Source organism: Pleurodeles waltl, chromosome 12 (assembly GCF_031143425.1).
Source record: "Pleurodeles waltl isolate 20211129_DDA chromosome 12, aPleWal1.hap1.20221129, whole genome shotgun sequence".
NCBI classification, from domain to species: domain Eukaryota; kingdom Metazoa; phylum Chordata; class Amphibia; order Caudata; family Salamandridae; genus Pleurodeles; species Pleurodeles waltl.
In genome coordinates, this window is record NC_090451.1 from 431959075 (window position 1) to 431972304 (window position 13230).

The window sequence follows — 13230 nt, forward strand, 5'->3', positions numbered from 1 at the left end:
AGTGTTTTGTTGTACCTCTGCGACATTATTGTTTTTTACTAGCTTATTGTTCTCTTATAGGGTCCTTCCACCTCAATTTAATACATTTTCACAAAAATTTGGTTTTTCTGCCCTATTTTTAGTCCCCGTTTATGTATTTCACTTCTCTCCTTTTTAACTCACTTTCTCTTCGTAGAATGCTCTATTAACTTTCATTATGTTTTTTATCAAGCATCAGACCATTATAAAATGGTAACACTTGGTCCCCAAAGATGGCGGGATTTTTGACATGATGATTTATTTTGCCACATAAAGACGCCACCCGTTTTTCTCCTTTCTTTTCCTTTTCGGCTCACAAAGATGGCGCCCATCATCACCCTTGGGATCGGTTAGTGGGTCGTTTGTTTTTATTCTAAACACAACGACGTGATAGGACCATTTCACCAGTCACAGGTTTCTTAAACGTGACCTCGGCGCTTACGCGCCCGTCCCGTTTTCCTGTTTTTTGCCGCTTCCATGCGGCGGTCCGATCTTCGTGTACTCTAAAGGTGAGGCTGGTAGCGTTTGCTGTTACATGCATACGTTTTACTAACACACGGAGATGTCGCTCATTCTAGTTAGCTTTTAACATTAGTTTTCCATTATTTTCTCAACACATTTCACTTTCAAAAGGTGTTTTTTCTGATCAACAACTATAATTTTCGTGAAAATCTCGAATGTTTGTCTAAACGGCAGAATACAATTTGTATGTCCTTCTCAGCCAGTATTTTACTTATCTATACCACACTTATTACTATTGTTACACGTAGTTTGTCTTACATTATTTTTAAAGTCTGGTATGCCTTAATAATTGATTTTGTTTCCTTACAGAATATGACTAATTCAGTATCCAAATAATAAATGTTTGCCTTATCCTTTATGGTATGTTTGCTAACACCTTAATACTTTTCTATCATTGCTTCTCACTGTTACGTATTGGTTTATTTTATATTTTTTGGGACAGCTTTAGGTCTCTCTGGACTTGGGTACTACATGCCTAACTGATATTCACCTTACTTCGTAAATCACTTTTAAATTAGAGTGAATATGATACTAACTGAGTGATCGTTGGTTACCGCCTGGTTTAATACTCTCGCTGTAATCACAGTTCTTCTTCTTCTTTAACATCACAGATTTTGACACATCATAGTTTTAGTAGCACGCCTGGCCCTTGACTTTCTATTGTTCTTGTTCTTGACTCTTATGGACCAGTCAAGCCTCGAATTCCACTGTAATCACTTACTAACTCCTCTTACGCTGGAATTTTTCCAAGTCTGGAACATCAGATTAGAAACTATTTTGCACGGGATTAGTTCTTTGGCTCACCAATTGGTGGTGTCTGATGGTATCTGCTTTCTTTCCGTCATACTTGATTAACTCTATCAGAGAATTTGATTTTGTTCTTCTTTTTCAGCCTTGAGAAAGCCCCGGCTTATATAGCCAGAGGGGGCGAAACACGTGTTGGCTGATCTTCTCTTCCCTTGTCATCATCTTGGATATTATTTTTGTTTCGAAAATAAGTGACTCTCTGAGCGTATGAAATCACAACGTCTGTACAACAATGAAATAAATTTCTAATTTGATAACTTCAAGAATTTCTTGAGTAGGACTTTACCTTTTGTTTGTACTGTATAAAGTGAGTATCTGTTGGGTAATTCACAGCAACATTGTGGCTATCCCTGAAAATATAGTGACTTATCCATGACAGCATTGTAATTCAGGGTGACAATCTAACTACGATTGGCGTGATTTTAGTTTGTTCACAGCATACTGTGGCCATCAATGAGAACAGTACGGCTATCCTTCACACTATAGGGGTCGATCTATAGCCTTATGTGGTCAAAATAGTGACATTCTGACTATAACAGGCATAGTTGTGACTATCCATTGCCTAATAGTGGATCTGGCACAATGGTATTTATCCATGACTAATTGTGGCCATTCCTTTCATAATTCTGACTACCTGTGCTACGATGGTGATCAAAATCTCTGCAATACTATGAATATCCCCTTAACTCTATATTGGAAAAACTGAAACCTATGTATTTTATTAACCCCACCCCATTTACAGGGCCATAAGAAAATCACAGCGCGCAGCACAATATCACACCATACTTAAATGACAAGGTTGTACAAGATAACTACGAACTATAATGTAAAAAGAACCAACCTAGTATTTCTCTAATAAGTGCAAACACTTTCTGCTCCCGTATATAGTTCTTCTTCATTCTTTCTATGTCTGTTGGAGGAGGCGGTTGATAGATGTTGCTGTTGCTGTCTCTCCGAGCTCCGAATATAATAAGTTTATCACCTATTAAAGTAACACAGTGAGGTATTGTCAATGCCATTTACAAATGTTTATTACCCTGTTTTAAAAAAAAAGTTTTAACTTTATTTCAAACCAAGAGAATATGTTACATTTTGTTGTGGTTTGGTTTCTTTTTTGCAAACCGTTCAAGCAACTTAGCTTTCAATTATTTTATTTATTTTTCTTAGATATAGGCTACATCAATTGGTGTGACTGATAAGTGAGGAGTGGATTTCCTGATAACTAAGATCTTGCAAATATATAACACCCATATTACTCCTCATATTAATGGCCACATATAACTCACCTTGAAAAAGTGCCCTTGATAGCATCCATGTTTTATTTCCCATTATTCAAGTAGAGGTGAGTGCAGTGTCATGTTAAGGATTTTGGGGGCCAAGGTGAAACGTATATTGGGGGGCCCTGTAGGGAACAAAAAGAGGTAAGGTGTCTTACCCAGGACCCCAAAAATCCGTAAGATGCCATGGGGTAGAGAGACAGAGTTAAATGTAGGGATTGGCAGATAAGGAGAGAGGTTTAAAAAGAAAAATAGAATAGACAGAGGTCAAAGAGAGCTCACTTTCCCAGCAGGGCCCCTAGGAGGGAAGAGGCCCTGGGCAATTGCTCACTTTGCTCTTGCCTTAAAACGTTTCTGGGTGAGCAAGCCAAGAAATTAACAGGAAGAGCCAAGCCAGAGCCGAGCCAAACCTCTGGCCTGGCTTTTTAAAGAGCCATTGTACAAGCCGAGCTCTGAAAAAGTTTGCAATGTAAGTCTGCAACAAACATTATATGAAATTATGATTAAGTCACTTCAAAATGGAAACAATACATTTCATTAACACCCAAAATTGTTTCCCCTTAGTAAATCAGGTTACATCACTTCATTGAGAGGCATTTATTAAAAGGGATAGTTTTTAACATGGATGTAGATATATTCATGTCCCCCACACTGACGACGTTTCCACTGGTGTACTAAGAGCGAAGTCGCTTGCCCTTTGCACCTATATGCAGTGGCAGTTCGCCGTGTGCAGAAGGGGCGGGGTGGCGCATGGAGGGGGGAAAAATAAAAATTAAATTAAGAAAAAAAAAACCTTACCTCCTCTGACGCGTAGCGCTGCTCCTCTGTTGCACGCAGACACAGGCTCCCAGCCTGCCCTGCGGCCAATCCTGACGCTGCTCTCACAGACTAGGGGCCTGTGCAGGCTCTCTCCAGCCCAAGAGCGCTGTGTGCATGTGTGTTTAGCCAGCCTGAGATGGCCAGCCAAACATACATGCGCAGTGAGGGGGAGTGCTGTGCACTCCCCCTCAGTGTACATCACCCGTGGCCCCGCCCCTTTCAAACAAAAGGATAATAAACATAGTTTATTATCCTTTTCTTTAGGAGATTTTGCGGCTGCCGCTGCTGGCGGGATGGGTGACACTCCTCCGTCCTAATGGAGGAGCCGCCCCTGCCTATATGTGGCCTAGATTCATATTTTCATAAAGCAACACTATACTGTATCAAATCAAACACAAGAGGAATTTGTAGACTGCACAACCTGAACTCACACATTTGAAGGTGTTCTCTTAAGTCACGATGAAGAAAAAGGAGGCTTGGTTAAATAAAATACTTGTCGAGTCACATAATTTGGTAAAACAAGAAAGTTAGGATTGATCCCAAGTTTTCTGGTTCCACACTATGCAGTTCAGCCTCTAAACAGGTATCTCTGTCTTTTGCCTTTGTGTTTAATACTTTGCGCATGAGGTTAGAGTGTGGGTGGAGGGCAGAAGCCATATGATGGATCGTCTCATTTTGGGCCAAAGATCAAAGAGAACCTGGAGCAGAGACAGGCGTCTGGCTCAAGTCTGGCTTGAGCTTTCTGAGGCTCGCCATCTACATACAAGTGACCAAGACATTAGCTACTATTCCCCTCAGATATCAACCTTAGTTTGCCCCATATGTCACCGCGTACTTACCCCCGGTGTCAAAACACTACCTCTCAAAGGACAGCTCTCAGTTGTCGGGTTTTTCAACTCATGAGTCCACAAATGTCAGCTCATAAATGCCTCTGATATCAGCTCAGTGCTGCCCCAGATGCCACATATTATTTCCCATAAATAACAGGCCATTTGTGCCATAGGTCATCATATAATTTCACCAAATGCCATGATTGCCCCAGATATCAGACTATAATTGTGCTAGATATCAGTCTAAAGTGCAGACATCATGATTAACGAAGTAGGGACTTCACAATTGCCTCACATTGCAGGAAAATACACCCCAAACCTAAGTTCCTGTCAGCACCACCCATCCTTACTCCTTGCATGCCATGGTTTACGATCATCAGACTTGTAAATTCATTGAAAGGACCAAAGGTTACAGGGATGTTATAGTTAGGGAATAGAATTTAAAAAAACATAGAAATTCACATTATAGTTAGGCTCACATTTTAAACGTACAAAACCATACCAAAATGTCTCCCTGTCTGTGAGAGCAATTGTTTCCTCTGTTTCCCTGCCTACATCTCTGCAGGCAGGGAAACTGAAGAAACCTCTGCTTCAAGCAAGTGAGAGCTGTTAGACAGATATGTCCTGGGATGGACACCCCGGGACATAGCAGGAGCCAGCCCTGCGGCGTGGCAGTCCCCAGGGCCATCACTGGCTCCTCAAGGGAGGCCGTGCGGTCCCCCTCCAACTTATGCATCCTCTGGGAGGTGGTGGTCCTTGGGGCCAGGGATTCTGAAGTAAACCCCCTATCTTATTTAAATTTAGCCCCATGGAGGTAGTGGTCCCCAGGCTAATTCTGGCCCGGGAGGTGGTGGTCATTGGGGCTGTGGGGGAGAGGGTGCAGCCCTTCTGCATTTCATTACAAATTCTGTCCCAGGGAGATGGCAGTCCCCAGGGTTGTGAGGGGGCGGAGCAGGTACCCCCCGCATTTCATTTTTAATTCTGCCCTGGGTAGGTGGTGGTCCCCGGTGCTTTGGGGGGCTGGGTACTTCTTCCCCATATTTTAGTTGAACTTAGCCCTGGGGAGGTGGCGGTTCACTGCATTCAAAATTCCAATGCCCCCAGGACCTGGCCCAGCCTGGAGATTCATTTAAAGAAGCGCGGGGGCCCTTGCTTGTTTTTTTAAAAACTTTCCAGTGGATATGCAGATCCGCCACATGTCCCGTCAAAAAGTTTTTTTAAATGCTTTTTTTGCTTTGGGGGGGGGGGGGGTCCCTCTGGGACCCCAGCACCAGAGCTAAGGGGCCAGAGTGTCTCTACCCTGGCCCCTTTTCTTTTTCTTTTTTTTCTGGACTCTGCTGAAGCTGAGTCCCAACATGGCTGCCAACACTTCCCTGCTGAAGTGTTGGTAGCCAATCAGGTCCTAGCATGAGATCAGGAGGGTTTACAGAGCCTTCAAGTCCCCATATAAACAAATGAGTTTTTTTTCTTTAGTTTCTCAATAACTACTGAACAGATTTACACCAAATAAGAAAAATTGCACTTTCTGGACCAAGAGCTACATTTGTGCCAAATTTGAGGTAATTCCGTCCAGTGGTTTGGGCGTTATTCCTGTTCGAAATCCCTGTGGAAAAATGCATAGGGAAAAAGTATTTTTGGACCCCTGCTTTTTCTTGGCCCTCACTTGACGGATGACCCCAAAACTTTCCAGACAGATGCTGAAGTGAGCGTTGTATTTTTTTGGAAAATGTTGTGCCAAAGGTATTAGCAAACCAAAAAAATGCTTTTTCTATAGAAACTAGATCCTAACTATAAGTAACTAGTGGCAACCACCACTGGGTGGTGTATATATATAAATTTGTATATATTTCACAAAGCAACAAATTCCATTTATTTGTCAGACAGCATTACACCAGACACCATGACACGTTTCAACTTTTCATCCTCCTTAAGTGGTTTCAATCTGTATTAACACATTGTTCCTATAAGCATTCCTTTTATTAGCGCAGAGACATTCTAGGAATGGCAGTTTTGAATGTAACCCACGAGGTAGCCATTGTTACACTGTGACATAATTGCTAAATTATATGGCAAACAGCACAACTTCTGCTCATCAAGTTACATATACAAATCTTTCCACCCGTCGCACTCTTGATGGCAGAACGACCATGGGAGAGGTTGCCCTTTTACAGCCACACTCCTCAATTCATCCTGTAACACCAGGTAACAAAGGTTCAAGTGATGCTATAATTAGGTGAAAATGTCAGTTAAAACAAAATATTTTGAACCAAAAAACAAACTGAACTTCACAAGTTATAGTTTACTGACCTTTCTAGAACTTGTGCACCCACCGGGTGACCGTGAAGAGAACAGATATCACGTAACACACAGTTTCACAGTGCGGCTTGGTAGGTATGACTTGATAAGTAACCCTCCAACAGATAGAGGTAGATTTTACATTACGAATGTGTTTTGAGGTCATGGCAAACACGTAATATGCCATTGCTTTTTCTTATATTTCTTTACCTCTTAATTGGTTTACAATGTGTTCCTTGGTTCTCTTTCAATGAAGCTATTTGGAACGCTTATTTAGAAAGGCACTTATTTTTCATGTATTCTAATGTCATGTTTGAGTCCGGTGGTTAGAAGGTAGAGTCTTCTGGCAGGAGTCCGGAGCTACTCAGGAAGGAGGTAAGTTCTTTATTTCATGGTAAGCCCTTAGGTTAAAGCAACAGCAGGTACCTCCTGTCAGGGCTCCATCCTCCCTCCAACTGACCCTCCACCTCCAGCTTCCACTCCTCTCCACACACCAACATCCTAGTAAGACATCCACTCTCAGTATTCCAAACACCAGCTCAGACATACAGTAAAAGGATACAACCATGATACTACACTCTGTCCTTGACTTTCTTTGCAACCTGGTACGTGTATTTTCCATTCATTTGTGCATGCCTACAAGAAACAATTACACAAAGATTAGAAGGGAATACTAACTGAGCTGGCAACGCCTGACCTAGGGTACTTACTTGAGATCTCTGGGGAATTTCATCTGGATTGAACTTAACTGTCATGTAACTGAACTGGGAAGAACATAATACAAAAAGAAAATACCTGGGCAAGTGAGGGGACCTTCAATTGCTGCCTCATCTTCATCTTCAGGTTCAACCTTTTTCAAAACCAGGGCAAAGAATGCAGCAAACCCAAGGACCTTAAAGACACGATTTTAAGTAAACATGGTTAACCACTCACTATTCGTAGTAAATTGATGTTCTAGTCATAGGCTGTTATACGATTATATATATATGCTGTGAATGGGATTTAAGGGAACTTATGAAATTGTATTATTTATTCATGTTGTAGTTTGTGTTATGGTTGCTAAATTGACACCTCGAAGCTGGATGATGCCGGCATTGTCAATCAATGCAAAATACAGAGTTTTTCCAGCTAAAATAAGGCTTCAGTGATACTGAATGCTTGGGGTCGTTTATGTGTGTGTATCACTGTGGAACAGATCAGCGTTAGGCTTTTGGGGGTTATAAGATTTGGCTATTGTGATTGGAAGGTGGTAGACTGAGTTCAGAGACAGAATCCCCACAATACACGAGTGGAAACTGCTCAAACACATCAGTAGTTTGTGTCAATTCTTGGCAGGCAAATGGGGAGGTCGTTCGTGCTCGATGTTCCTCCAATCTCTGGCCTCTCTGCAGAGATTCCCTAGAGTGTTGCCACATTTGTTGCGATTCTGATGCCTTTTATGGGCAAGAAAATGAAGAAAGAGGCGCCTAGCAATATGACTGTGCAGTGCTAAGGAGCAGAAAGAAAGCTTGTGCAAAAATATTTTAGAGTAATTATTTGTTGAAGAATTACTTTTAAAGGTTGGGTGATGAACAGGCTCTCAAAGAACGAGATTCCCATGGTGATGAGCCACTTGATGGAGCTCTCTTTGCCGTAGTGGAGACCATAGAGCATGGTGAAGAAGCCGGACACCCCGCTGGTGATGGCTATGAGGGCCCAGCCAATGAAAACAAACCACCAGGGCAGGCCCTTGGACGAGCTTTTCTTGATGTCACCTGAAAGGCTTGGAGTTGGGGAATATCTACAACGTGAAAGAAAAGGAATGTGTTAATGCAGACTTTAAAAAAAATGTAACTAGCAGAGGAATTATCCAAAAACAGCAGATTCAAATCCAGCAGATTTATTAAAAATTACTGCAACCAAAGTTACTGGGAGATGAGAGCAGTGCCATATCATCTAAGATATGGTGCCGCTGCCATCTTCACCAGTGGTGGCGCACGAATAGGCTATCTTGCGCTGCACACACCTTGGCACCGTAGTGTACAGGTGCGTGTGTGATGTCTAGCATAGATTTTACATTGGAAGGGTGCCCTTCCAGTACAAACCCTTTCACATATTGGATGTGTGCTGTACAGTGCCCCACATATGAAATGTTTGAAAATTTAGGAGAAGTAATAACATTTTTCCTTTCTAATGCCTGTCTTAAGGTGTTATTTTTGGTGCAAAGCCGTGCCTACCAACTTTAAAATCTAGGGTTTGCATCAAAAATCATGGGTGGTAGCGTGGGAACATCCATGTACTACCCAATGGACTCCCCCTTTATGCAAACTAATGCAAAGAGGCACAAAGCACTATTTGAATTACTTTTATAGCAACTTCCCAGCTCAAATACATTCTTGGTCCGGAAAATCAATAAATTATCAACACTTTGCCCCACCTCGCGTAATTTTGAATTGCTCAATCTGCCCCTTAAGGTGTTCCATGAAAATGTATTACATTTTCAAAATACAATAAACCAGTCCTTACAGACAGATAAAGTGTGGACATCAATTGTCACCCTTGGGGTCAAAAGTTGTAATTTTATTTAATACCTTCCAGTTTTCCTCTTTATTACATTGTACCGGACGCAGGGTGACCATAAGGGGAGTTTGAATGTTTGTTCCATTCTTCACCAGAATTGACCCCTCTTGACATTTTTTTAGATTTTGAAATGAGGATTGTTTAAATTTGCTACACCTCTCCTGAAATGTTTTTGCATGTTGTCCCAGTACGTTTCTTGGTACGTTTCTTTTTGGAATCCTTGGACCCTCTTTCACCCAGTCTCACATGTGCCCAGATCCTAAATCTCAGTTAAGTTTTTCTATCACAAATGCACAACCCTCTTTTCTCACCCAAAATTTATACATATCATAGGATTTGTATTTTGGTGGGTTCAAGAAGCCTATTTGCTGCCTCTAATAAAACACAGCCATAATTTAGCTGCAGTGGGATCCCTCAAGCTCTCGGGCTCCGGTGGCACTACAGCTTCTGCACTAATGCTAGATATGACGCTAGGCCTTCACAGCATATGTACTGGATGGATGGTTTGTTCGTATGATATATATAGCAATAGCAAAATGCCTGGTAGCAGGACCAGGGCAGCAGTGGAGTCTGATGTTATAGCTAACTCATTAATTAACACATCAATCAGCCAGGACAGTCACTATGGTGTATGTCTCGGCTGTAAAGGGAAAGCTGAAAAATGAAAAAAAGACATCCCCAAAGCAGCAAATAACAATGTCATTATAAACCAGGGAAACTGCTGAGGCTTGAACCTCCATTCTGCCCCCTCTAAAATGTAGATAGCCATCTCAGCTGGATTGTATCACTGTTTTCACATAGAGAGGATTAAAAATATCACTAACCATCATAAAAAACAAATGTTTGTGCTGCTAAACACAGCAAGAACTGGTTTCAAATACACCTGTGTTAAAGAGGCAGAATGATAAGGAGATCTTGAATACGTGAGGTTATTGCTCTCTCTGCTGCCAGGAATTGCAATTGCTGATTGCAGAGTTTGTTTGCTAGGAATCCACTGGGAGTGCCCCTGCTGGTAGGAATCGGGCCTGCTGATGTTCAACATCATGGTCTAGGAAGATAGTATGAATTTCAGGTTAGATTGTGAGTGAGTATGTAGACCCTCTTGTAGGTGTGTATGTACACTCTGAAATCCTCCAGAATCAGGGACCGATTGGGGGAAACACTACCAGAGCAGTTCCTCAGGGAAGTAGGAAAAACAGCCTGGGTTGTAAATAACCCGAAAAAGCAGATTAAACTATAAGGAAAACCTTGCATCACAGCATTTATTGGACCAATACCAGAGACACTAAGAAATCAAATGCAAACCTGAGAACCCTTTGTGTGATGCGCTGACCATTAACTTGAATGTCCACTTCAATTTCCAGTTGGAAATACTCACTAAATCCAATCTTGCATAACTGATTTGTGCCCATGAACCAGACTCTGCTGTGCCAACTACATTACTCTTAGAGTTGTATTCAGTTCTCAAGAGTACACTCAATATACCCTTAAGAACATCTTACCATATCTGCACCTTCATTCCCCCTGCTTCTTGCCTGTAACCCTGGATACTTTCCAGCCTTACATCTGCCTTGTAGGACCCCAGTGTCATTTACACCCAGACACTGCCTTCATAGAGATCCCCACCAGTTCTTTAGGACACTACACCCCCTCCTACCACACTTTGCAATCCGTCACAGAATATAACCTTCCTGAACCTTCCTTTTCTACCATCTACCATCTGACCACTCTCATGTTAAATATTCTACACCGGCCCCCCTTGCAATCTCAGATCATATTCAAGATCAGCTACATCACCTACAAATTTCTCTACAATAATAAATCCGTAACAAGTTAACAAAGTCATCTGGAGGTCAGCATCAGATAAGGAGCTCCAAAATTGCAAGGATAGTTTAAACACTGCAAGAATGAGAAAACAAGAAAACAAGGTTTTGCATCCTATGCCCTGGGATCTGAAACAACATCCTTCTGACAGCAAATCAGCGCAATTATCCCTACAATCCTGGAAGAAACTGAAATTGCACCACTTTACGACAAACCAAGTCAGATAGGTTGACTTCCTTCCCCTTCACCAGCTCCAACTCCTCCTTCTATTCCGCTCCCCCTGATTTATTTATGTGGAGCCTTGCCCCCTATTCAACAGCCATTGCTAGCCAGCTAGATTCACACTTTAGAAATACCAAAACATACATACACACATACATATCAGCAAAATACGTCTTAAAAAGAAGATAATGTCACAGCCACTTACTGGTTACGGAAAATGTCATTTAATAAGGCAGACAAACAATAATGGCAAAAAAGATTCTCTAACGCGTTTCAGGAGACTCAGGCTCCCTTGCTCACATACATACATACATACATATGTAGATACCTAAATAATCCTGCCATCCCGCTGCCCTTTATGTTCCCCCTCTATTTTCATTCACCCAAACAAAAATCAAACTTTCTTTCAGTACACTCTGCTCTTCTTCAGGAAGTAGGTTTTTCTAATTCATGCACATTTTAGAAAAGTTTTTGTCTGCTTATCACTTAGTGGGACCTAACATTTGCAACGTAGTGACCTTTCGTTCTAAGTCAACGAAAAGAAACAGAGCAAATCTAATATCCACATCGAGCTGTCTCCTGGGGAGAGGCACAGGGTAGGATGTAGGAATTTATTAGCTTGAAAACTCCGACTTCTTAGAAGTAATTTAAAGATATGCAGAACTTAGTTGGTCCTTAGTATGTCTGTAGGGAAACAGTCTTTACTGCGAGGGCCGAAGCACGTGCTGCAGTTACAACGCAGCCATTACACTTCGATGCGTCCTTACCACGCATTCCTTTACCATGCATGTCATTACAACGACATGTCGTGGGGGAAAGCAGCATTGGACTTTAATGTCCAACACTTTCCCTACTGTTGGTTGGAGTTGGAATAGTAAATTATTCTGCTCCAAAGTTCAGCGCTTTCCCTAAGGCATGTTGCTGTAATGATATGCATGGTAAAGGAATGCGTGTTAAAGATGCATTCATTGTAAAAACTGCTGAGTAACGGCATGCGTGGTAAAGGCATGTGTTCTTCAGACAGACAACCAGTGGCGGCCGGTAATTTTAGGAGGGAGGGGGGCAGGTGGGACGCACACACACACTCAAACACGTGTGCACACGCACATCCATTCACAACCCTCATTATCAAACATTCAAACACACACGCACGCACCATTCATTTAAAACACACACACACTTACCTTCAGCTCAGCCTCTAAGGTCCCAGGAGGGTTGGGACTGCTGCCTTCCCTCATTGGCTGACCTTAGGTCAGCCAATGAGGGAAGGCAGCAGTCCCAACTTCGTCACAGAGTGGGATGGGTCAGTGAGACTGCTGACCCCACCCCACTCTGTGACAAGGTGTCACTGATTGACACTCGCCCTGGGCACTTCAGGGCTGAAACCTGAAGTGCCCAGGTCAGAGTCAATGGGTGGCGCTTCCCTCATCAACGTGGAGGAGGGCATCGAGGCACCTTTGTTGAGTTAAAGAGTAGCAAAGTTCAGCTCAGGCATTCAGGAGCCTGCGTAAATCGCACATGTCTAGCTCCTAGCTGCCTGATCTGAAAATGAAGAGTGTCTGTCAGGCTGACCTTTGCTCAGCCTAACAAGTACTCTTCAAGAGGGGCAAAAGGTGAGGGGGCGTGGCCCCTCAGCCCCAAATGGCAGGCCGCAGCTGCATACAACCTCTGTAGGGGGTCAAACTTCTCAAGGGAAGCTTGTATCCACTGCTCTCACAGCAGTAACGTTTTAAAGTGGTAATTTTAAATTATTGCCACATTTGGGAAAATACGTCTCTAGCACTTTGGTGGTGATTTGGAAATTGTTGTGTATTGTCTAAATGCACCATTTTGTTTATATTGTGTGGTGAAAACAAGTTGGAAAGCGATCTCTCGGGGGAATGTGAATAAATTAAACACAAATGTGCATTTAAAGGACTTTTACAATACATTATGTGCCTTTTCGAACTAACCCTTGGGCATTACTATCTGAAAACCAAAACTTCCCTCATCTCTGCTACCTTCACAGTTGACATCACCTGCAGACTGTGTATCAGCAACACTACCGTAAATCTATT

The 13230-nt window shown here is 42.3% G+C and overlaps 1 protein-coding gene across 1 annotated transcript in view; it reads right to left on the reverse strand.

Annotated features, from left to right (window-relative positions):
- The window catches only part of LOC138267136 (polycystin-1-like protein 2), an 835832-nt gene that overhangs the window by 49807 nt on the left and 772795 nt on the right, over positions 1 to 13230 (reverse strand). The window contains exons 32-34 of the mRNA XM_069215990.1: positions 8120 to 8348; positions 7364 to 7460; positions 2189 to 2329 (exon numbers count right to left, since the gene is read on the reverse strand). Coding sequence (XP_069072091.1) covers positions 2189 to 2329; positions 7364 to 7460; positions 8120 to 8348 — 467 coding nt within the window. The remainder of the gene's footprint in view (positions 1 to 2188; positions 2330 to 7363; positions 7461 to 8119; positions 8349 to 13230) is intronic.